The sequence below is a fragment of the Adelges cooleyi genome, unplaced genomic scaffold (genome assembly GCF_023614345.1).
Source record: "Adelges cooleyi isolate 19-005CV unplaced genomic scaffold, UGA_ACOO_1.1 ACOO_flye_CR_arks_rails_tigmint_CR_PRNA_30, whole genome shotgun sequence".
Lineage (NCBI taxonomy): Eukaryota > Metazoa > Arthropoda > Insecta > Hemiptera > Adelgidae > Adelges > Adelges cooleyi.
The window spans coordinates 10,408,114-10,432,754 of record NW_026095971.1 but is presented as its reverse complement, the minus strand read 5'-3'; the positions used below and the strand labels follow the sequence as shown (position 1 = coordinate 10,432,754).

The following is a 24,641-nucleotide window of genomic DNA, read 5'->3' as shown; positions in this document are numbered from 1 at the left end:
ATCACTGAATAACCAGAAGGGAAACCTAGATATGCAGGGACTGATCAGTGTCCGACGTTTTGTTTTTGCGGAATTATGTACAATCGGGCCCTGAACACTTCTTTGATATCACAGAATCAACCCGCCATGTTTTTGGAGGACAAAATATGCTATCATTTTTTATGTTTGGATATGTGAATAAATATACACACGTATATATATATAAAAATACACTGATTTGTTCTTCGAGAAAATGGCCGACTGATTTCGCGGGCGGCATATTATGCTCAATGCTGCCTGTGTAATTGTTATCAGTGCCCATTCTGATTGCTTTATTCTGTGCGCGATTATCATTGGCTAATGGGGGCAACTGGCATAGCCTGTGCAGTGCTAACTAGATTATTGACCACGGTTGATAACTTATAACTGGCTAACCGTGGTAGCAAGGATCGGTGAACCGATGCCGATGAATGATGTGATTGGCCATTGCTCAGATTAGTTGGAGCAGACTACTAACTACTGGGTTGGTCTGTTGGCCGTTGGTATTTGGTAAAAGGTAATATTTTATAGTTATTGCTTTAAGCTTTTTAGTATTTTTTAATTTGGTCGACCAACGCTCCTGTTCACTTTATAAACCAGTTAAATAAATTATCATTCTAAACAATCTATTAGTAAAACGAATATAAAAATGACTTCTACAAACTTCAACGTTGGCATTGGCGATATTAAGAAAAACACAAGCAGGTAAGAAATAAAACACGTTTATTTAATTTCGAAATTTTTTTTTTTAAGGGATAATTACTTTTTAACAGACAATAAACGTTATAACCAGGTTTACGTATGTATGAATAAACCGTCACGTTTTTTATTAAACATATACTATGCAGTTATAACACTTGGTATTTCCTGAACTTATAAATTGTAACAGTTTTCCCGCTAAAAAGCGGAACAAAGGATGATTTGGATAAACACCATCTTGTATATTAAATACATTCTATTGCACATTTTTAGATAGTGGCCGTATAAATTGTATATTTTTACTTTATTCCTAGTTTACTAATTAGAATACATTTTTTCTATACTAGAAGCATTTAGAAGTTTATTTATAAAATATGAGATTAATTAGATAACTAACAATATTTTCAGATTTATAATAGGTAATTAATTTATCCTAATGTTGTCTTGCAGCTGTTCATGTACACACTACACAAATAAATAATATTTTGTTTGTTGAACACAAATCAGTATCTGATAATAGGTGGGTAATTACACCGATACTTGTTTTATTTTAACTCCAATGCGTAGCTGAGAAGATACTGTTTTTTGAAATTGTAATAATACCTACTTAATAATAAACAAATTTCCACGAGGAATACTTCTTTTAATTTGATTTAATTTCTACATTTCGACATAAAATTGAGAAATGAAGATTAAAACTATACAAGTTCTATTGTATATGTTATAACTAATATATAGTTAATATAACAAATTTAGACTTGTATTATGAAGTATAATTCAAATAAAAAATAAATCATATTAACATAACTTATTATATGCTATTTTTATATTTTTAAAGAAAAATTAAATTTTTTGTACAACAATAGTTAATGCTTAGAACAACCACACCCTAAGTTATGTGGGTAAACCTACACACAATTTTTCAAAATTGATAGGATCATTCAGACATTTATAAAATGATAACTGATTGTTAAATATTACTATTGCTTCTTAAAATTCTATCTGATAACATTTTAATAAAATACAAAAACCAATTTAACAAAAAAATCTCATTTTCTTCGCTACGCGGAATAACAGTAAATCATAGGTATGTTTTTGTTTATTCCTTGATATACTAGATGACCTGCCTAAATAAATGTCTTGTAATTAATGAAACACAATCCACTGTGTTTATAATGTTTACAATGTTAATATTGATAAGAGAGTTAATAATTAGAGAATAATAGGTTGGGGATAGAACTGGTCGTGAGAAACACAACCGACTCGGCCAACAAGTCTTATTTCATACAAACAATTAGTCACAAATTCTGGCCAAAAAACATGTCCATGTTTAAAAATATTGAAGGTGTTAAAATAAAAATTGTACATGTGTTATGACTTATGTAGATAGCTTATTTTTTTAAATATAATTAATTTTTTATTATTAGAGTAAATATTTGAAAAAAACAAAATTGGAAATTGTCAAAAAACATTGTGTTTTTGTTTTGTTTTAATATTGTTCGCTCTGCGTGGACCTGGCATAATATTAACAGAGAATATTGGAATGAGGAAGGACACAGATCTGTAGGAGCTTTTTTAACTAAAAGTGATAAAATAACCTTCAAGTAAACTTTTTGATGCGTGTATTTAGTATTAGGATGGATACAATTAAGTGTTGCTCGTCTGTCTACAGTAATTTGTCACCATAGTTACCCATATATCATAAATAACAACATAATGAAAATATTTTTCGGATACCAGTTAACTGTTGATTTACTGTAATATAGCAATTAAGAAATGTTCTACAATCATAAATGTTATTCCCCCCCCCCCATTTTTTTTTCCTTAATTAAAAAAAAAAGTTTCACTACAGATTTTAAAGATAATTGTATATATTACAGCCTCACTCTAGATTTACCTTCAGTCTAATTTTCAGAACTAAAGGTATAAACTTAGCTTGAAAATGAGAAATAAAGAAAAAGTTTCTAGCCTTCTAGAGGAAAGAATTCGTGATATTTGTTTGGTTATTGACATTACATTATGTAAAAAAAATTCTATACCAATTTGGAACTAATTTGTTTTTTTTTTTAAATTTAATTTAAAGTACTGTAATTTTAAGTTAATAAATATGTTAATTTTTTAGCTGCCTTTCTCAATTTTGAAGGTCCAAGAGTAACTTTTCAAATTTTTGTCCTAAAAAGTTCTTCTTGAGTCTGATTTCTGATATTTAAAGTTGCTACGTGAAGAAATCTGTTTAAAAGATATTGTGGGTCCAGACATAAAAAATAAAAACGCATCATTGTAAAAACAAAACCTTTTAGCTAGGCATCAAAGCTATCATGATAGTAGTTACCAATGTTCTGTATTGTGGAGAAAATTTACTGTACAGTGCCAAACAGGACTTCTTTTTATTAATATACTAGCTGTTATCTTTGACTTTATTTGCCTCAAAATCGGTTCAGCCATTTTGAAGATTAGTCCGAACAATCATATAAACATAAACTACTTGAAGTAATCTAAAACTAAAAAAATACTTAAGGTTTTTAAAACATAATTAGAATTATGGAATAATAAATAGTATATTATTATTATTATTTGCATACATAAATTATATTTTATACCACCTAAATTATATCGCAAATGTGATATAATTTAGGTCAACCACGATCACAATATGTTCTGAGGCTTAATTTTGAAAATAAGCCTAGACAAACAGACACAGACACTTCAATTTTATTTATGTATAGATGTTTTGAAATCAATATCTTGAGGGAATTCCACTTTCAGGACAAGCTTATAAAACTGGTTGAGATAAGCATTTTGGAAACATTTGTCAAAGTTAAGGTTGGAAACATAACTACAGACCCAATACCAGTTAAATCAGGTTTAAGACAGGGAGTTGCTATGTCACCAATCTTATTTAATATAGTAGTAGAGAAAGTAATAAGGGAGATGAATATTACACCGCAAGAGGGAGTCAAATTTCAGAAATCGTCCATAGGACTACTGGCTTATGCAGATGATCTGGTGATCATGGAGGAATCACAAGACGGACTAAAATCTTTATTAAATCGGCTGGAGAAAGCAGCACTGAAAGTTGGACTTCATATTAATGAGGACAAAACGGAATATATGGTAGTAGGAAGACGAGACACCATAAGACTATATCCAACTCTTAACATTAACAACCGAAATTTCTAAAGAACTAAGCAATTCAAGTACCTAGGGTCTATACTTTCAGAGAGAAATGAAATTGAAATAGAAATAGGGGCAAGAATTCAGTCAGGAAATAAATGCCTCTATGGTCTTGCGAAATTACTGGGATCAAGATCACTTACAAGGGATTTAAAAGTACAATTATACATCACATTAATACGATCTGTAATTACCTATGGAGCTGAGACATGGCCATTAAAGAAAAGTGATGAAAGAAAACTCTTAGTTCTGGAAAGAAAAATACTGAGAAAGATTTTTGGACCAGTAAAGGACATGCTAAGTGGTGAGTGGAGAATAAGAAAAAACGATGAATTAGAAACGCTCTTCCATAAACCCAGTATACTCGAAACAATAAAGTACAAAAGATTGCTGTGGGCTGGGCATGCTTGGCGTAGCCAAAACCCACTCATACGCATAGTACTAGAAGAAAACCCTACTGGGAAAAGACCGCTGGGAAGACCACGTCTGAGATGGGAGGACGTAGTAAGAAATGATGTGAAAGCGTTAGGAGGAGGGGTAGATTGGAAGATACAGGCATCGGATAGGGAAAATTGGAGGCAAGGATGTATGTCGGGATGGTCCTAGTGGCCGAGTTTACCGAAGAAGAAGAAGATGTTTTGATATTATATTATATTGATTTGCTAGAATATTATATAGTATAATATTCTATATAAATAAATATATTTATAAATTATATATAATTTATTATGTTAAATTTATTTTGGTTTTTACTATTATGGTAACTGTAAAATGCTAATATATATACTAAATAATCCCTCTCTTATGTTTAACGTCCATTATATTCCCACCGGCTTAGACGGTTTAGATTTGGAATTTTTGGGCTTATAGCTGGCTGCCAAACTAACACTACTAAACAAGTTGGCCCCATAGCGAGGTACAGGTGGCCATTTCTCCCCGAGCTACCTGCCCGGAGTAACAAACTACCAGTGGCCGATATTCAAATCAGCGACCGTACGTTAGTACACTGCCGGTTTATTACACTCCGCTATGCGGCTGCCCTTATATATTATTTATACTAAATAATATATTTGGTAATTATCAACAAAATATAATTGAAATTAAAAAAAAAACTTAAGATAAACTAAACTTGTGGAGTATATATAGTTCAGTAAAAGAATATTAAAAAATGAAAAAATAATATGTTAAAATATATTGTGACCACAAAAAAAATACACTTTTCATTATTAGTTAGTATAAGCATATTAGAATAAAATCATTCTCATAATGCCTCACAAAATTAGCGTCTTGGTGTTTAGAATCATAGTTAAAAATAAAATGTTTTTAAAAATAATTCCTCTACAAGTCTAAAAACCAATTTTTAGTAAAATGGTTTAGATTTTCTTTCATAAATCAAAAAGTACCAATACCACAAAAATCAAAATATGTATTTTTTTAGGGAATCAGATTATGCATATTATTTTATTTATAGAATTTTCATCGCCAATATTAAAAATAAGGTTTTTTTAATTTTACTTAATTTTAATTCAAGTAAAAAATAAAGTAATTTTGAAGAACATGTTAATTATAAAAGATGTAAAAAATTGTCTTTCTTTCACTACACTATATTACTACTACTGCTTTTTTTTTATGATGGATAGCGTTGCTGCCAAAAATTGTGATTATGCTATACTGAAAAGTGTATAATTTTTGTAATGAAAAGTGCCTTTATATTTTATAACTTAACTATCTACATTTTATATAGTAACCTTACTTAAATTTTAGTTCAGTTGTTAATTTATACAATATTTTGTACTGAATTTTAGGCTTGTGCCAGATAAACATATTTTTTTAAATTTGAAAAAAAAAATCTTATCTTAGTGGGTAGACTATTCTATTTTTATAATAGCACTATTTTGACCTGGATTAACAGGTGTATTATTTAAAATTATTAATCAATAGAAAATATTTTTATGAGAAAATGTGGACCTACTGTGATGAAATGTAATACTATGAATTATTGCTGGATAGTAATATTATTATTAGATAATGATTAAAAGTTATGTATTAGCTCTAACTGAGTGGTCGGTTTTTTCTAAAATGTATACATGGTGGTCCAAAATGATTTAACAAATGAAATAACATTTGTCCTAGTGAATATTTTTAAGAATTTGTTTTTAATAATTTATTCTCATTTTGTACACTTGTACCGGTTTTACTTTTTTATGTACATTTTTTTTTTTTTTTTTTGTGACATTTTAATTTAAAAAATTCAAGATTTTATTAAGAATAATTTGCTGAAAATTTTGACTGGTCGATAACCAGATTTGGTTAAGTATTTTCTAAGTAACTAAAGGTTAAAGGGTAGGATGGGAGGTGGAGTGCGGTAAAGTAAGCGCGTAGAGCTTATTTTATCTTCGCGCATTTCTCTACCGCACTCCATCTCCCACCCTACCCTTAAACCTTTAGTTAGAAAATACTTAACCAAATCTGGTTATCGACCAGTCAAAATTGTCAGCAAATTATTCTTAATAAAATGGCTATCTTGAATTTTTCAATTAAAATGTCACAATATTATATAAAAAAAAAAAAATTATATAAAAACGTATAACAGGTAAGTGCAGTAAAAACCGCGGTGATTACAACGCAAATGAGTACAAATTATTTTTTAAAAAAATTCACTAGAACAAAAGTTATTTCATTTGTCAAATCATTTTGGGCCACCCTGTACAACTAAGGTTTAAACTTTAAGAAAATGATGAGCTGTTATGATGAATCATTATTTGTTTATCTAATATGATAAAAACATAGTATTAGCTCTATCTGAATAGCTTTCATGTAGTTATTTTAGTCAGTTTTTTCTAACATTTACATAACTAAGGTTAAAAAAATTATGAGCTGTTATGATGTATAATCATTATTTGATTATCTAGTATGATAAAACAAATAGTATTAGCTCTATCTGAATAGCTTTTCATATAGGTATTAATATAACATATTTTAATTTTTTTTTATAGTAATAAATTATTATATAAATATCAAATAATATTTTGTGTTTTGATTTTTGGTTTAAATTATTTACTCGTTTATTATGTAATTTAAAATTATGTATTAGCTCTAACTGAAGGGTCAGTTTTTTTTTATAAAATGCGTATATCTCGTGATACGAAAAAAAATGGTATTAACTGTATTAGTGGTATTAGCTTTTCAGATACTTTTATAAAATATTTTGTTACTATAAGACATTTTTAAAAATTATTATAGTTAGTTATTTGATTTTATAATATGTCTCCATATTTGAATGAAAAACATAAATAGGAGGTTCCTATACAAACTTAAGATGTACAGCATAGGTTGTTGTCCCTAATGTAGAACCACAAGCATAAAAAATACAATTCACAGAACCCAGTGTAATAGCAGTTTTTGTTCTTTGTCCAATAAGAACCGTTACCAATAGGCAGTCATATCTAAGGCGCATTGTATCCCATTAAAAAGAGATAATGAAAACGCACTCATCATCATGGGAACATTATGGACCATGAATAATGGGTCTCTAGTCCTGATAAAGGGGTTTGGTAATCATCTTGCTGGACAACACTAGTGTGTTGTTTTCTCAGATCTTGAAAAACTACACTTATTTTCTATTACATGTACAAGATAGTTATATTAATAATAGTTTTAATAACATTTTTTATTTAAAAAATTAATAGTTACCATGTTTATAATTAAAATTATTTTAAAACAAATCAAATAAGTTTGTAACTTATTTAATAAATAAATATTAGTTATTAGTACTACATTAAACCCTTCTAAATCTGTTTTGATTTCTATTTAAATAGTAAAAATAATACAATGTCATTTGTAGTTAAAAATAAAGAAAAACTTCATATTTTTTAATTTTTTATGCCCAGTAATTGCTTGATATTTATCCAAAAATATGGGGCTTATTGGGTTTATGCATACCCAACAAAATTACTTGGGTCGGGCTTTTCAAAACATCTTCGGATTATTGACAACTTATCTAAGTAAAGAAACATCAATAGAATAAAGAAATTATAAAAACTTCTTTACTGCTTTCTAAAACAGACAATCGTTTTAAATTTCAATTTTGTTTGTCAAAAATATGATTTAATTCCTTTATTATAATATTTAAAAATATGTACTATATAATATCAAGAGACTATCTCTAAGTAGTTTTCCCTCTTAAAGATGTATTAATCAGTTATAATTTTTCTTATTTTAAAATACTTGTCTTCCTTACTGAGGTCGATGGCATAAAATGACATATTATGTGGATATCTTCTAGGTGTCCGAGGACAAAAGAGTGAATGTGATGACCGTTCTGGTTTAGATTTGATTGTTCGTGCCTAAAATGATCTAGATATCAAAACGAATAAAAGACGCGTCATCGAGTGAAAAATAAATAACATAGTAGAACAAACTTTAATTTTAGAGGCATACCGTGGCCCAGTTGTTACCTTGGTTGAACCTCGGTACTTAAAGTTAAGCTGCGTCCATTGCTACTTGATCCGGAATGGTTTGACAACCTAGGTTATTTAGTGGTTACTCATTATGGATCACCCATACCATTCCGCTTCCCCACTACAATTGTTCCTAATTTTACTTACAGAAAAAAAATAAAACATTAAACACTGTAAAAACTAAAAAAGCTGCTTATTACTTAAGCTTTTAAAAAATAATAATAATAATAATTTCTGGGTGGTACTTTATAGTACCATATATAAAATGCATCCGGTTAATGCTCTTTACTCGCTTAAACTTTGCTTTTGAAATCAAGAAATTTAGTTATAAAAAAAATACAACTATTGGATAAAATTATTTACCTAATAAAATTAAGACATTAAATAAATATTATTAAAAAAACATGACTACATTGCTACCAAAATGCGCGTGCACGCTAAATTTTCTTTTTTGCTTAAGGTTTTTTTTTTTATACTTTATTCTTTACTATACTAGTTTTAAAGTTTTAAAGTCGAAGAATTATAACATGAAAATAGTTGTCCTATTATTCTGTTTTTTATGATATCTATTATCCGTGGCTGTAAAGAGAAACGTTCTGCGTGGTCATTTTTTTACATTTGTTGAGAAATCAATTATTAATCTAAGATGATAACATCAATACTAAAAGGTAATTCAAAAATTGTATTTGTCTCAATAGGTCGTAATTCACATAATTGTTTACAATGTAACTAATCCCACAATATTATGATTTCACACACTAATTGTTTATTATTATTTTTGAAGTCTTTATAGTATTTAAAACTTAGTAGTTAAATTCGAAGGTATGTTTAAAATAATCACAATGTAACGGTTATGTGACAAGTTCCGAATGGTCAATGAACCATGTATTTATTTATGAAGGATTTGTCATCCATCAGTAATTTCTAATTCAGAATGAATGATCCGGTTGCTCCCGCAGTATAATGTGTTAAACCAAAAACCTTGAATAAACCTTGGTAATTTAACTAAAATGAAAATAACAATTTTACGATAGCATAAAAACAATGAAGGTGCGTATAGGAAATGTACAAACAAATTGTTTAAATATTATGATATTTATTATCACGGGTATATTTTTTTATTAAGTATTAGTTCTAATTAAATTTTTGAAATTTGGATTATGTATTTACACACAATTTATATTATTTCTGTAGCATATCTTTAAATTTCAAAACTAAACGTATTAAAATTGAAGATAAAAAGCATTAACAATAGAGAAACTTTACTGTCAAGACAGAATTTTGTCTATAATTATAAAAGAAGTCAATTAATAAACTATATATCAAGATAAATCTTAAAAATTTTGAAAAGGCTGTAAAAATTGATACTTTATAAATTTGAAGAAAAATATTTTCGTTAACTTGTCATCTTGAACAATTGAAGTAGTTCATTTGTCCTAAATGTCATCTATTTTATCATCATTTTATCAACTTTCTAATAATTTCAATGTGATAGAGTGGAATGACTGTTTTGAAGTATAAGAAGAGACATTTTCACCAGAATTTAGTCGTATTGGTTTCCATATCAGACGAATATGTTACAATTGAAATATTGGTGAATAGTAATGAATGTAATTTTCCTATTAATAGATTGTATGGATCAGTAGTAGCTAAACTCTACTTCAATATTGCTACCTGGGTAGCTTCCTAATTCTATATGACCGTTTCCGTGTCGTGTTGCTATTTAAACAGTTATACGGCTTCTTGTAGTGAATATTAAAATAGTGTAAATCCGGTGTGGTGTGGACATAGTTTTTTTTTATTAAGAATAGGCTGGTGTTAGGAAGTCTGGTCTGTATTTCAATGGGTCCGGCATGCAGAAGGTGTAACGTTGCATGCAGTCTGACGCCGATTTTATACCCGTAACTACGATACCACCACACACCGGGAACGCACAAGAGTGGCTTACACCGGCGCAGTCGTGCATTGTCAGTTTTCTACGGTTGACGTGTCCCTTCTATAGTTAATTTTTTCATTTATCAAGCTATGGCTACTTATGCGGCCTACAGACACATTGAGTTGGACAATGTAGGATGCGGGAAAAAAAAGTAAATAATATAATAATATATTAAAAAATATAATCTTATAATATTTAATATTTAGAAATTACTTAATTTATATACCCCGGTTTAGAGTATTTTGTTAAAAAAATAAATTGTTAATTATCAACATTTAACTATTTTAATATTTATTTTCAGTGTATGTGTACTTAAGTGCTTACTATAAAATGTTATATGGGAACCAAATTGTTGTTAAAATTAATTTGATATTATTTTAAAGTTTGGCATATAAACATAATTTAATTCCTCGTAGTTTGGGGTGTTCAATTTATAACATGTATGAATAGGAATTTATTAAAAGGGATCTAAGTCGCATATTTATTTTAGCAAGCTAATAACTGGCAAATTATTTATCTTCTTATATAAACACGTCGTTTTGTTTTTAAAAGATCTTACGAATTTTACCATTTAGATTCGTATAAAATAATTTTAAAATATTTATAATATGTTAAAAGGTACCCATGTCTAGGATACGCTTATTTTTTAACAAACAATTAGTGATCAACTGTATTAAAATATGTTATGGAGAACCTATGTCACAGATTTTTTTGTTTTGGCTAATTATAGAAAAACCATTAACAACAGTTCTTCATTTTTTTTTCAACTAATGGTATTTAAATAATAGTATGATGGTTGATCTTTAAACAACAAGGAATGAAGAGTAAAATAGTTCAAACTGAAAATAGTCTTTTTTTAATAAATACCTATTCAAAATATATGTAAAATAATACAACTGTGTTGGAAATGTTGATACATAATTTTATTTACTTGTTGTCTTGTACAAAAGTATAATTTATTACTTAATTCATTATTTATTGCACTTATCTTGCTAGAAACTCACCTAAATTAAATTTTTTAATTAAATCAATTTGGTTAAAATAATACTAAATAATCATGAATTCTTACTGCTTTGTTAACGATATTGAAGTAAAATACTTTTTAAACCAACGTTAAATTTGTATGCTTGTCACTTTAATTTTATGTCCTCAATTTTTCACGTTAGGTTAATTACGAATCTTTCTTCTTCATTATTAAATATGCAATTATTAGTTTTCATAGCAACTAATATATAAAACGTTCAAATTTAATATTTCTACGGACCGGTACACACGATTTTATTATTTTGTATACTATACTAGTATTATATGAAAAAAATGATTCGCGCAATTAAACTATGTCTTGAAATAATTATCTACTTCTGTAGTAATTGGAGCTTAAAAGTAAACTATTAGCAAGTTTGACCACCCACTTTATTATATTGTATACGTAAATTATAATGTTTATGTCCCACATAAATGATAAAAAAAATAGAATAATTAATACAAATTATAGGGCATTAATTAACTGTATAAAAACTCAAAATGATTAGTTAACTTATACCTAATTGTTTTTTCTAGTGGTAAATTACAAACATTTAAAAATAGAATCCGATAATATACTAGGTATTTTAGTGAAAAACTTAAGAACCAACATGGTTATTTTATAAAGACATTTTTGTGAGAATGTCGTTACATATTTTCACTTTAATTTCACTATTAAAAATGTGTCTTAATAATATTCAATAAGTACTTTCTTTAATCTTACTACTACACATATTTTTCTTGTTTGATTTGCTACACTTTCATATTCCTTGTCCCAAGAGAAAATTCGTGTTTCGGTGGTGGATGAACTCACTGATTTTACCAATAAAATTTTTATTACAATAGATATTTAAAACTAAAATTGCTCTTGAATAAAGGGTAATGTTGTACTACTGTAAGCATGCAAATTTTTTATTTGATGAAAGTAATATACTAGGGGTAATGGTCCGTGTCTGGTACAGATACCAAGTGGTGTCAGTTATATAATTCATATATTTTCTTTTGTGAAATACCGTTATGTACCGGGTTATTTCGTTCTAACTGAATTATAGTAATGTTCATCATTATTAATTTTTAATAGTTTATACTTTGTCAAAATCAAAATCCACCACTGAATAGAAAAGGTGTGCGAGTTCCGGCGCTATAAGCCCATTTGAATTTCCTATGTGTACGGATCACTAAACATTATAGATGATAAAAGAGGAATCATCGTACTATGCAGCACGTGACTTCCTACAGGAAAGTTAACAGATAAAAAACGGTTCATTGCATTCTAATTTATAATTCTAAACAACGTTGTGTTTTTCGAAGGAAATGTTTGATCTATTAGAGGGTTGTCATCCGTTACACAGACAGTAACTTTTCCTAATCTAAAATATCCAAGTAATGTTATCGTTGCTACCACACCCACAAAGTACAAAAACAATTTCTATAATGTATAAATATTTAAAAAAAAGTCTTAGGCCACGATAGTTAGGTTTTTAATTCTTAATTTGTTACTTTTTTAACTTTTCATAAACAGAACTCATAATAATATAAATATATTAATATGTTATTGTATTACTATTTACTTAAATTATAAATATTGTATTTTATATTTATACGTCAATATAATATTTGTATTTTTTACACCAACTTTTATGCTTTTGTATTGAATATTTGTGATTTTTTAATACGTAATGTAATTATAATATTTCAATTTTTGTACATAACATTACAAAACCAATTTAGAGAAATATAAACAGATGTAATAGTCTTCTTCTCTTCCAAAATGAAAACCATGACTTTGTGTTCCGTAAATAGACATGGTCTATCCATACTTTCACTGTCTTAGGGTGAAAAACAATCTATAATTTAAAAATATTTTTGGTGTAAAAATGTTAACAAAATATAGCTTTTTTAAACAAAGTAAGTGAAATTAAATTTGAAACAATAGGTTTTGATGATGACTTATTGGAGTAATGCAAATTGAAAACACTTCAATTTTATAAAATCATAAATTGTTCCCATGTACTGCAAGTGTTTATAGGTTATTTTAAGTAAACTAATATATATATATATAAGTCAGATGATTCGATTTATGTTAGGCATTTTATTTTTTCAAAAGTATTAAACTAATGCTACATTATAACCTCGGTATTTTGATGTTTATTATTTTTGTTCCTTGTTAATCGCTAACAATTTTTAACGAATGTTAAAAGTCAAATTAAAATAAAGTAATATTATTTTTAATTTATAAATTACTATTTATGACATAGTTTCATAACGCTAATTATGGTAAGAACCATCCTGTTTACCGTATGGTGCGCTTGGGCGCCTAAGCTTCTTTTAAATTCATTATTACCGTTATCTGTTATTTCATAATTCGGATTTTCCTTGTGTTTAAAATTGTAATTTATTGCTAAGGTTGTTCTATAGGGCTTTGTACCCATTAAATAAATAATAAATACTATATTATGTAATGTCCCTAATCTTGATCACTAGTACTTCAATGATGACATAATTTAAAATTTTAAACAATATTAAAAGTTCAATCAGTAGTGTCATTTGAACAGGCCGCTTAGCATATTTTTATTTTACATGCGTTATCTTGAGACACTTGCATTTATACTACATTGAATATTTCATCTTTTTGCTGTAGCCTGCACATCAAAAACTAATTTTTATTGATAAATAGAAGAAGTATTTTTTTTTACATTTGGTTTGATAAATCATGTGACATAATATATCGCGTAATATTTTCAAAAATTACTACCGATAGAAACAACGTAACACATGGTCGATGATCAACTCTATTCGTATCCACCCTAGTACTAAAAATACGATCTTAAGCATATTATAGTTTAATCCTGTCACAGACCTGTGAGTTTCCCCGTTCCATTTTCCTCTGTGCGCGCTATGCAACAACCCTACTGTATTGGCTTTTTATAAATGAGATTATTATTTTGTTTAAATAAAGGTGATAGGTGTTTTTTTATTACTATTTACAATATAATATAATAATAATTTTTATAATAAAATTATCTTCTAGATTTCGTGTCATAACGAAAATGGCGCTTCTAAACGTATATCCTAGTACATTATTTTTAAATTAGTTGGAGAATTGTATTGGCCACACTGGAATTTCAATGAGTGTGTCGGACATGCAGTACATTTCGATTCTGTTGTGTTGCGCTTTTGGTATGGAGAGTATAGGTAATGTCAATGAACGTAAACGTGGGTCACCTATCTATATATTTTATTTTTTAGCAATTGTTGGATATTTAATTTTTTTTTCAAAGAACAGTGGCCTAAGGATATGATGTGAATAAGATAATGTATGCCTGTTTATCAATGCAGGCTTACATTATTATCAAATAATATAAGCCATGTGTGTTTATTCAAGGTGTTTAAAGTAATAATAATTTTGTAAGACCTATAAAAAGATTTCTTTTACAATACGTGTAGTTTATATATTTTAAGAGTTCAAGTTATTATTGTGTCTTGTGTTAGGTGACTACGGTAGCATGTATCAAGGCGCACTGTGTAGGCAATTTTTCAATAAAAATGAATATTTAGCTAAAATTTACTTTAAGCTACTTACAGTACTTATCTTTTTTATCTTTAATTAATTTGTTTAACTTTTATAACAGATACAGGCTCTATTTTTGTAAAAATTCATAATATGTTCCATATTGTTACCATGATGTTCTACTTTTGTGAGGGCTTTCTGAGCGATATTTTTTAGTTAATTAATTACCTAATTGTTTATTTTAATGGGTTATATGTATGAATAAATAAATACTTCATTTAAATTGTTTAGCCCAATATAATTGAGTTAACAGAAAACTTTACCCAATGTTGTAGTTATTTACTTGACCAGGATATTTTTGTCCTAAAATGTTCAGTAGTTGTTTTAGTTACTAATGTGAATATTGTACATTGTTTAATTGCTGTCGCCATAACTACAATGTTGTGTGTTATTTCGTACCATCTCTTAGACGATACATGTAATTTAGTGTGGGATAATTAAATTCGAGATCATTCATAACTTTACACGATTTTCGTAGTATTACAAGCAAGCATAACAGTTTTTTTTTTAGTTTCATTGTCATAACTCTTTTATTTATAGTTGTATAATTTTTATATTCGGCAACATGAATAAAAGGTATTTATACTGATTATTTAATCAAGCAAATCTACATTATATATTATCAGTTCTTGACATTTTATTTTTAATACTATTCATTGCTTTTTTCAATATTAAATTTTATCTTCCAAAATCTCGACAATTTATTCCTTATTAGTTATAACATTTTAAATAATATTATTACTTCATCACATACATATTGTGTGTAGGATGGCGCTACTTTATTGATGTTCCAAATATGGCGAGGTCATTGAAATATCGTCCAGTTTCCTACATCTACCCACTATGTGACGTTTAAAATAACTCATTTTCTTTCTTTTCTATACTTTTGTAATCAGTTTCTGTTAAGTCTTCGAATTGAAACAACTCTACGCTATTATGTCTATATTAAATAGTAAAGTGAATAAAACTCCTCCCGGTGGAGTTTGTCATGATCTTTGGGGTGCTGAATTTATAGGATCTCCGTGTCATAACAGGCAAGTATTATGAGTCTTATGGTTGTAGTTTAGTTACTAATGTATTCGTTAATAAATTAAAACCAATTAAGCGTTGAAAGTAAGTAGATTCTATAAAAGTACCTATACAGGTGTCCCACAAATTAAATAATTTTTAGTCTATTGATATGTTTAAGATTTTTTTTAAATATGAATTTATACTCGTTTTCGTTAATTACAACTCGTTTCTTATTGCACTTAACTGTTTTTATTACTAACTTAACTGTATTTATTTTTGTTACTTTACCTCCCGTCCTAAACTTGAAATTTAAAGAACTCCAAAACTGGTAGTCGACTATTCAAAATTGTCAGCAAATTATTCTTATTAAAATAGGTATTTTGAATTTAAAAAAGTGTAACAAAAAAAAAAAAAACAAATAAGTACAAAAAAACGTGGTGTTTATAGCGAAAATGAGAAACAATTATTTTTAAAAATAAAATCTTAAAAATATTCAATAGATGAGAAGTTTTTTCATTTGTCGAATCTTTGTGAGACACCTTGTGTAGAAGAAAAGAAAACCATAATTATATAAAAAATATTATATGATTTAATATAGTTTTCATGACGTGTATTCTAACTTCTAATTGATTTACGAAATATATGTTTTACATATTATGTCAGATCTCAGTTAAAATATACTTCTCTTACCTCGAAATGTTTTTCTCCAAATTTTTCAGAATTGAAACATCAACGGTATTTTGGTTATAATGGCAGATGGAGTCTTATCATATTTTAATTTAAAATTATAGAACGGGAAAACAAAATGCCTATCTAAATTATGTATTTTTGTAAAATTTGTTAAGTAATTGAATAGATTGCCCTTGGTTTCAATCCTGGAATACCTTTTGAATAAATTTTGTTAACTAACTAAGAATCCACTAGAAATCAAGCCATTTTACTAATTAATAATTTTGAAAACATATTTACAGTCATATTGCCTGCAATTATGCTATTATACTGTCCATTTATATTTTAACTGATTTGTTAATTGTTATTAAAATTCAAGTATGAAATATTTATTTTCTTATAGCTATAAAAATGAATTTTATTGCCGTTTATGCTAGCCTAACCTTCTTATTGTAATGTTTACATACCACACCTTATATATATAATTGATAATATTATATCGTAAATTGAGTTTTTTCCACTAAAGAATAATAATGTGAAGGGGCTCAATTATTTTTATTAAATAATTAGGTATTATTATTTTTTATTTACAAAATAGATACAAATAGATCTCACTGAGCATGTTCCTCTGGGGCCCATGAATCTTATCTATTACAATTAAGTCTTTATCTATTACAATCACAAATTCTAGAACACAATACTTAAAATAATTAGTATTATAGAAATTTAAATACACAAAACACAAAATTTAAATATATATATATATATTGCAGTATGGGAAATAGTTCACAATTTATAACAAGTACATGTTCTGCAGCTTGTTGCAAATGCCAATTAGGTAAACTAATTTTCGTACTTAAGGGGTAATAATATTATTTAAATTACATCTGGTGTTAAAATTGTGGCATATTGGTCTTGCTAGGTTAATCTATATTATAAAGATCACAGCTGCTTTGTAGAAAAGTTCTTAAATTGATGGCACATTAAATTATTCATATAGGTTCTTGACGTGCTAATCGCATCTTTTATTTAAGATTAATCTCGAAATATTATTTGGGGCGATTTCTAATTTATTAAGATTACATTTGTTTACTGCATCCTATGCAATTACCATAAGTAAGTGACGAATTTACCAGTGCTTTGTATACCATTTTATTTGGTTGTTGGTTAAAATAAGTCTTGGCTGTTTCAAGGTTTAAGAAAGTTTTCTTTTTTTTTTGTTACTGCATTATTGTGTTCTACTCATTTTTTATTGCAGCTCATTTCTATCCCTAAGTATTTGGCAGTAAAAAAAAATTAAATTTGTTATTACACCAGCATGAGTTTCTGTTAGTAAAGTTACCTGAGTTTAATAAAATATGGTCTATGTTTAGAAAACCATTGTTATACTCACTATATTAGTGTTGAAACAAATTAATACTACTGTTAATTGTTAACAGCCAATACAATTAATTTGTATGAATGTGTTACTTGTGAAAAAAATATTGGCATTTTTTTTTTAATATACAGATAAGTGGTATATACACAAGAACGGCGACCTACTTTGTACGAGATCTTGGCCGTCAACAAAGGTATTCTTGTCATGGTTCTTGACTATGAGGCGGGTACCTCTGTTGACAGGTATCGCACATAAAATTAGTCGCCGTACTTGTGCAAATTATACAGCACCACAGCTTATCTGTATACTAAATCAATGGTATTAGAAACAAAAGATTATTAAATTATAAAAAAAATGTTAATATCATTATGATAAATGCCAAATTATTAAGTAATGTGATAAAATAATCTACTGCTTGCATGCATGTAATCAAAATATTAGCACAAATCAAGAACTTAAATTAAATATTGGTTTCAAACTAAATCTTACATAAGTAATATTTTAAAATACAGTTTATATAATTAATTCAAACTAGGTAAATGGAGATATAATTTTTTTTTTTTACTAAATTCTTTACTGAAGTGTTTTAGGGGTTCATATTAGTTTTAACATAGCATACTGCAAATTAAAAATGTTGTCTAATTATTATAAATAGTGTTTATTTAATTTTTAATAGAGTTTTGAAACCACCTGGTGGAGGCAGCAGTGATATTTTTGGTACAACTACATGCGATGAAGTGAACCCGCATAATCGTGGTAGAAATCAGAAAAATCTTCAAAGTTCCATCATTCTGGGTGGTCAGTCACCTCAACACAAAAATGGTTCAGCTGATGTTGCCGCTGCCACTAATGGAAGTGTCGATAAGCCTGGTAATTTATTAGTTTTGTTTCAACAATAAAACTGCATATCATGCTATGTTTGCTTTTAAAATACAAACAAATTTTGCATCTAGTTAGTAAGTGTCTTCTAGCGGAAGAAACTATTGGTGATTTAGGTAACACAGAAGTTAAAGGTAAGATAGCTTTTGCTTTTATATATATTCTATAATTTTTATTAACTTTGTAGTGTGTATTTCTTGTTAAATTATATATTATTTAATTTTTTGCATTTTATGTTTTTGCTGGACATATTTGAACAGTTCATGGTTTTTTTTAACATTATGAAATTTTTTTAATTAGTTCAATTTCATTAAATCTGACATGTGTGTAGATTACGCTTGGACTCGTTAAAGTTTTCCTAATGCTAACTCTAATAAATAATATTTTTAGCTTCAACATTACAACTATTATTGATCATTAACATTTACATTTAAAAATAAGTATTCAATTATTTCACAGAAAAAAATATATTCATACATTTGAAGGGCTGCGGGGGAAAAAAGATCAATGTCAAATTTTTTTGAAAATGAGATTTTGGTATCAAATTATTTGTATTGACGTATTGTATATTTTATGCGCTCGAACCCGGGAAAAAACTGATTAGTCGAGAGTATCAACCACCAGAAGTTTAGGCATACAGGCAAAATGTATTCCATTTTGAAATTAAAAACATGATTTTCTCAGAATGAAAGAAAATTGACATTGATCTTTTTTCCCCGCAGCCTTTCATTTCTAAAAGCCTTGTATTTAAAATAAAAAATATTATTTCCTAGTTATTTGTTATATATTTAGTTAAGAATAATCAATTTATATTTTGAAACTGAAAAAAAGTCATTATTTTCAACATTTTTTTTTTTATACATAACCTATTATAAATATTTTTTACTAAAAATTGGGAGCAATTTGTACGTTACAACTCAAATAAACCTTTTAGGTGAATTCTCCATATTGTACTATGCTTAATTTTGTGTTGGCTTTTTTTATGATTTATTGCTTGAAGCTAATTTTAATAACCTTGATGATGGTGGCGGTGAAATGAACTATAATTCAAAGAATCAAAGATCTTCGTTAAAAAAAAAAGGTATAATCATAAAATATTTTTCACTTCATACACTTAAGAATTTTAATAAGAATAGTATTTTCCTTATATGTGATCGACCTGTTTCATTTAGTTATTGACTTTAAAATTTAATTCTATTTTTTACTGTAATGTAAAGATTGATTACATATTAAAGCAAAGTTTTGTTTGCATCTATTTTTATACTTGTTTTAATGTTAAGTGGGTTTTGCTCAACTCACTAAATAGTACATACAGGTATTTAACAAGTATTATATTTCAATACATTTTTACTAAATCAAGTTTAATAAGTGTTCATAAATATCACTTATACGGTAGCCTGTAGCCAGTATATTGCTTATATTAGTATAGAAATTCAATGGTATGTTCGAATTACACCGTAGTATTACCTTAGTCTATTTCTTTAAAATAAGTATAATTATGAAATGTGTTGAAAAATTATAATCTTCATAAGAAATAATGATTTTTTTGTAGATGGAAATCCTGTAACAGGTGAAGGATATGAAGCGCCAAAGGCTGCAGCAACTCCAGCCAATCATGTTTCTGCTCAGTCTGTGCCGGCTCCAGAACAAAAGAAACAATCACGTGTACCACCAGGTGGCTACAGTTCTGGTTTATGGTAATAGCGTTTTTACTACGCTAAACCAACTTTATTGTCACAATCTGCATCGCTTTGTATTTAAAAATATATGTATTGATGACTTCTAATAATTTTCTTAAATGATGGTTAATTAATACAAGTCAGTAAATAGTTAATAATTTTATGGTAATAGCAAAGGTGATCTACTTAGTACTCAAAAAAGGATTGTCATTTTCTAAACACTTAAAAATTTGTATTCTTAAATTTTGTAGCGATTATATTTGTGAACTAATTATTCCTACAAAACAATATTTTTTTACACAATAAAATATGTTTTATTTTTATTTTGCGATATTTTTGGTTAAAACAAAACTATCATGAACTTAGCTTAAGTTTTTTTTATACAAGTACATTTTATAAATTATTTTTCAAAGTATTTTTATTATACTTATACGTTTATAAAGGCTTACTGGTAAATAAACAATTGTTTTATAGTTATGGAAACAATAAATAAACAATAATATAAAATAAAACAACAAACAGTTTGTTATTATTCAATTACATGTCTACATGTAATTAGGCTTTATTAATTTTTTAGTTTTTTTAAAATTTCAATATATAAAGGTCATAATATTGAATATTCGTAATATTTTTCATTAAAATATATATTATAATAAATAACAAAAGTAATTGGTTCAATATGGTTCAACCAAACGGAAAAATTTCGCCATAAAATTTTATCAAATAGAAAAAATTCTTCATATTAAATTTAATCATTATAATACCATAATTTTAGGATATAAAATACCTTTTAATACATAAGTTAGATATTTGTTATGTTTACAATTATCCCACATTTTGTATTCTTTTAGCAGTATTAACAAATGGGGTAACTGTAAATATTATATCTTGTTATTAAATTATACAAAATTAATATTTTTTGTATAAAAAAAAATATAGATAACATTTACAACTGCCCGTTCAAACATATAATAGATCATTATTAATAGAAGATTAGGTTAAAATTTCTATTTTAGGTGTACCTCTTCGTACATAAGTTATGTTATTTTTCCATAAATCGAGACATGAGTGATGTATTGTAGATTTTCGGAAAGCATCACAAGACAAATGTTGATCTTGGCATTCCATTAGGTGCTTTGGGTATTGTTGAAGTAAACTATGATTATCACCAGTAGGAGCTACTAAAAACCTACACCTTTGATGTTGATTAACACAACAGTAAATTGGACCTGGATCTAATTCAAATTCTGATCTTAAATCAGTCTTTTGTATTTTTGCTCTATCTGCAAGGAATCCAGTAACAAACAAATCGTCAATCCAAAAATATTTTTCTGTTGTTATTGCTTGTATCAACTGGATAACTGATGTGTTACTGGCTATGTAAAGCCAACCAGATAAAAATGTAGGGTAATTATTATTTTTAAATTCTTCTTTACTGATATACCATTTATTATGTTTATCCCTGATTGGTTTTGATTTAACAACACAACCAGCTAAACTGTACTTCTTGGTTATAATATTATTTAGTTTAAATAAATTAACAGCTACATCATCATCCGTTTTCACCATATAAGATGACTGTCTACAATACTCGCTGAACCATTTTAAAGCCATTACATGTTTATAAGTTAAATTTCGATAGGCTTCTTGAAAGTTTCCTTGAACTATGTCGCCAAATTTAAAAGATTCGTTTACTACCTGTAACTGAATCTCGCTGTTGTTTGGTCTACCTACCATGAAAACATAGTGAAAGCCCAATTGATCAAGAATCGATTTTGGGTATGCATGGCGAATAGCTTGTCGCGTTTTGAAATGTTCAACATGACTGTGAACTAATATCGGGGAATATGATAAACAAACGTTACTATTAATTGTGTAACGAAAATTAAATAAATCTAGTAAGTGACCAGAGGACGGTTTTGGCTGTTTAATTAACAATGGGCTTAACGATGAAAAGTAATCAAAACACCAAAAAAAGGATGCCGTATTAATGATAAGAAGTATAATAATTATTTGATATTTACTAAGTGTCATAGGAATAATGATAGCCGCATCACTGATACACGACCGGATAACATCGCACTTATTTAACATTAATTATAGCCACTACTACTAAAACAATCTAAAACCGTATTTGTATTTTCGGACTTGTAGTATTTTCCACTTGCTAGTCAAATCTCAACTAAAGTGTTTATTAAATACACATTTATTGGTATTATACGACGTAGCTATTTCTGCGACATTCCTAAAGCAGACTCGGATACACTTTCTCTTTTGCATAAAATGGAAAAAATACACCTACCATTCTGCGAATGACCAATAGTGCGTAGGTTACCTTATCACGCCCTACTATATTTGTAAGAAGTACACGTTTTAGTTTAGCACTTGATATTTAAAATAAATATATTATTGCAAAAATGATTGTTCTTACTTCTCTATTATGATTAGGATTTAATTCATATCTGCAATATTAAAACACTTAGATCATTGTTTCTCAATATTTGAGCTACTCAAAAATTAAGTGATGGAAGTATACTACTAGGCTATACTAAGAATAGTCTTCTTCATCGAGCAGTAGTGCAACACCTATTAGATTTTTAATGTTTGTCATAATATTTTATCAAAATGTTAGCAGTGAATAAAAAAAAAATAACGTGCACTAACATCAAGTATCCGATTGAAACTAATATAAAACTTAACTATACTCTATTATAAATCAATGTTAATAACTAAAACTACAAATTGACATAGTTACCCATGTATCATAATTAACAGTGTAATAAAAATGTTTTCGTTGACTGTTGATTCCCTCACACATAGCAACCTGGAAATTGACTACGGTAAAAGTTTAATTTTTCCATTTTTTGGTTTTTCCTTAATAAAAAAAAAGTTTTGTCTACAGATTTTTGAGAAAATTATATATGTTATAGTTCCATTCTAATATTCTAACATTCTAATAGATTTACCTGCGGTCTAAGTTTCAGACGTAAATCCCTAAAACTGCTCGAAAAACTGAAATAAATTCTATCCATTCTAGGAGAGGGTTTATTTTTTTGGTTTGTCAATGTTTATCGGTAGTAGGTTCTATGTTTAAAGAATATTCCATAAACATTTAGAACTAATTCGACTATTTTTAAGAAGTTGTAGAGCATCGCAATTTTAAGTTGAAGAATATTTAAATTGTTTAGGTGTTTTTCTTGGTTTTGATAAAATCTAAAAAAAAAAATTTTCAAAGGGTTGACTTTTTAAAATGTTTGGCCTAATAAAGTATCTTTCAGGTACGGTTTCCGATCAATTGAGTTGCTACACAAAAAAATCGGTTCAGTAGCTTAAAAGATATCGTAGGTCCATGCAAAAATAAAAAATAAAAACATCATCTTAGCTCCACATCGAAGCTAATAAATATAAAGATTAAAGCTAACATATTTATGCCTTCCGGAACTAACGTGAGCATTGAACGTCAAGTAAACCCATTGTACTTTTTTCGCAGTTATAGACGGAACTCAGAATAAAAATGTTCTTAAATTTTAACAATATATACAATAACACTAATTTTAAGAAGAAACATAATTTTCTACCGATATGCATAACATTTTAGTTTAGAAGCTCAGAACTCTATTGTCACATAAAACACCAAATGCTTATCTTCACTTGATCCAACCGCACTTAATCCTATGAGTCAATGTGTTGTGTAAATATTATAAATATTTGTATGTACATTTTTCTTAATAGATACAAAATATGGTACATACATCGTTAAAATTAGAACTATAAGCGTAGAATGGAGGGGAGAGGCTAAGGGGGTTGTTGGGTGGGGGCTACCCAACATTTTCCTTTAGGCCTTCCCATGAAAATACATTAATTTTATTATTAAGTTTATAATACACAGGTCTGAGAATTCCCCCAAGTCTGTATGTTCTCAATTTTTGTTATAGCGCTAAAGCCCCTCTACAGAAGTGCATCGTGCTTCGCCTATGATCAGAACGGTTTTTTTTTTAATTTTGTTTCTATGGAAAAGTAGTTGCAAGATGTCGAGAAAATATTTTCATGTAAGGAAATTTTGTTGTACAGAAGTGATTTTTTTTTAAGGTTAAGAGCGGCTAATTAAATTTATCATAGGGGTGGTAAATTGTTAAATCCACCC

At 27.8% G+C, this 24,641-nt stretch overlaps 2 protein-coding genes across 4 annotated transcripts; one reads left to right on the top strand and one right to left on the bottom strand.

Annotated features, from left to right (window-relative positions):
• Positions 1–473: 473 nt before the first annotated feature.
• LOC126838271 (microtubule-associated protein Jupiter-like) lies at positions 474–20,820 on the top strand. 3 transcript variants are annotated; one of them, XM_050572572.1, is made up of 3 exons: positions 474–723; positions 18,616–18,809; positions 20,371–20,820. In XM_050572572.1, exons 1-3 carry the CDS (start codon positions 668–670, stop codon positions 20,517–20,519), a joined length of 399 nt encoding a protein of 132 aa, XP_050428529.1. In that variant the 5' UTR covers positions 474–667; the 3' UTR covers positions 20,520–20,820. The 3 variants fall into 3 exon arrangements, with proteins under 3 accessions (XP_050428529.1, XP_050428527.1, XP_050428526.1); XM_050572570.1 differs by lacking the exon at positions 474–723 and adding an exon at positions 10,264–10,438; XM_050572569.1 differs by lacking the exon at positions 474–723 and adding an exon at positions 15,778–15,915.
• Positions 20,821–21,246: 426 nt separating this feature from the next.
• Positions 21,247–22,748, bottom strand: LOC126838504 (beta-1,3-galactosyltransferase 5-like). Its single transcript, XM_050572996.1, has one exon. It carries the CDS (start codon positions 22,589–22,591, stop codon positions 21,491–21,493), a length of 1,101 nt encoding a protein of 366 aa, XP_050428953.1. The 5' UTR covers positions 22,592–22,748; the 3' UTR covers positions 21,247–21,490.
• Between the last annotated feature and the right edge of the window lie 1,893 nt (positions 22,749–24,641).

Bases quoted from the DNA above. Each gene is read 5' to 3' on its own strand.
- LOC126838504 (XM_050572996.1), bottom strand. From the start codon at position 22,591: ATGTTAAATAAGTGCGATGTTATCCGGTCGTGTATCAGTGATGCGGCT.
- LOC126838271 (XM_050572569.1), top strand. From the start codon at position 15,818: ATGTCTATATTAAATAGTAAAGTGAATAAAACTCCTCCCGGTGGAGTT. The intron at 15,916-18,615 runs GCAAGTATTATG...AATTTTTAATAG, and splicing joins GGATCTCCGTGTCATAACAG to AGTTTTGAAACCACCTGGTG. The intron at 18,810-20,370 runs GTAATTTATTAG...ATTTTTTTGTAG, and splicing joins TGGAAGTGTCGATAAGCCTG to ATGGAAATCCTGTAACAGGT.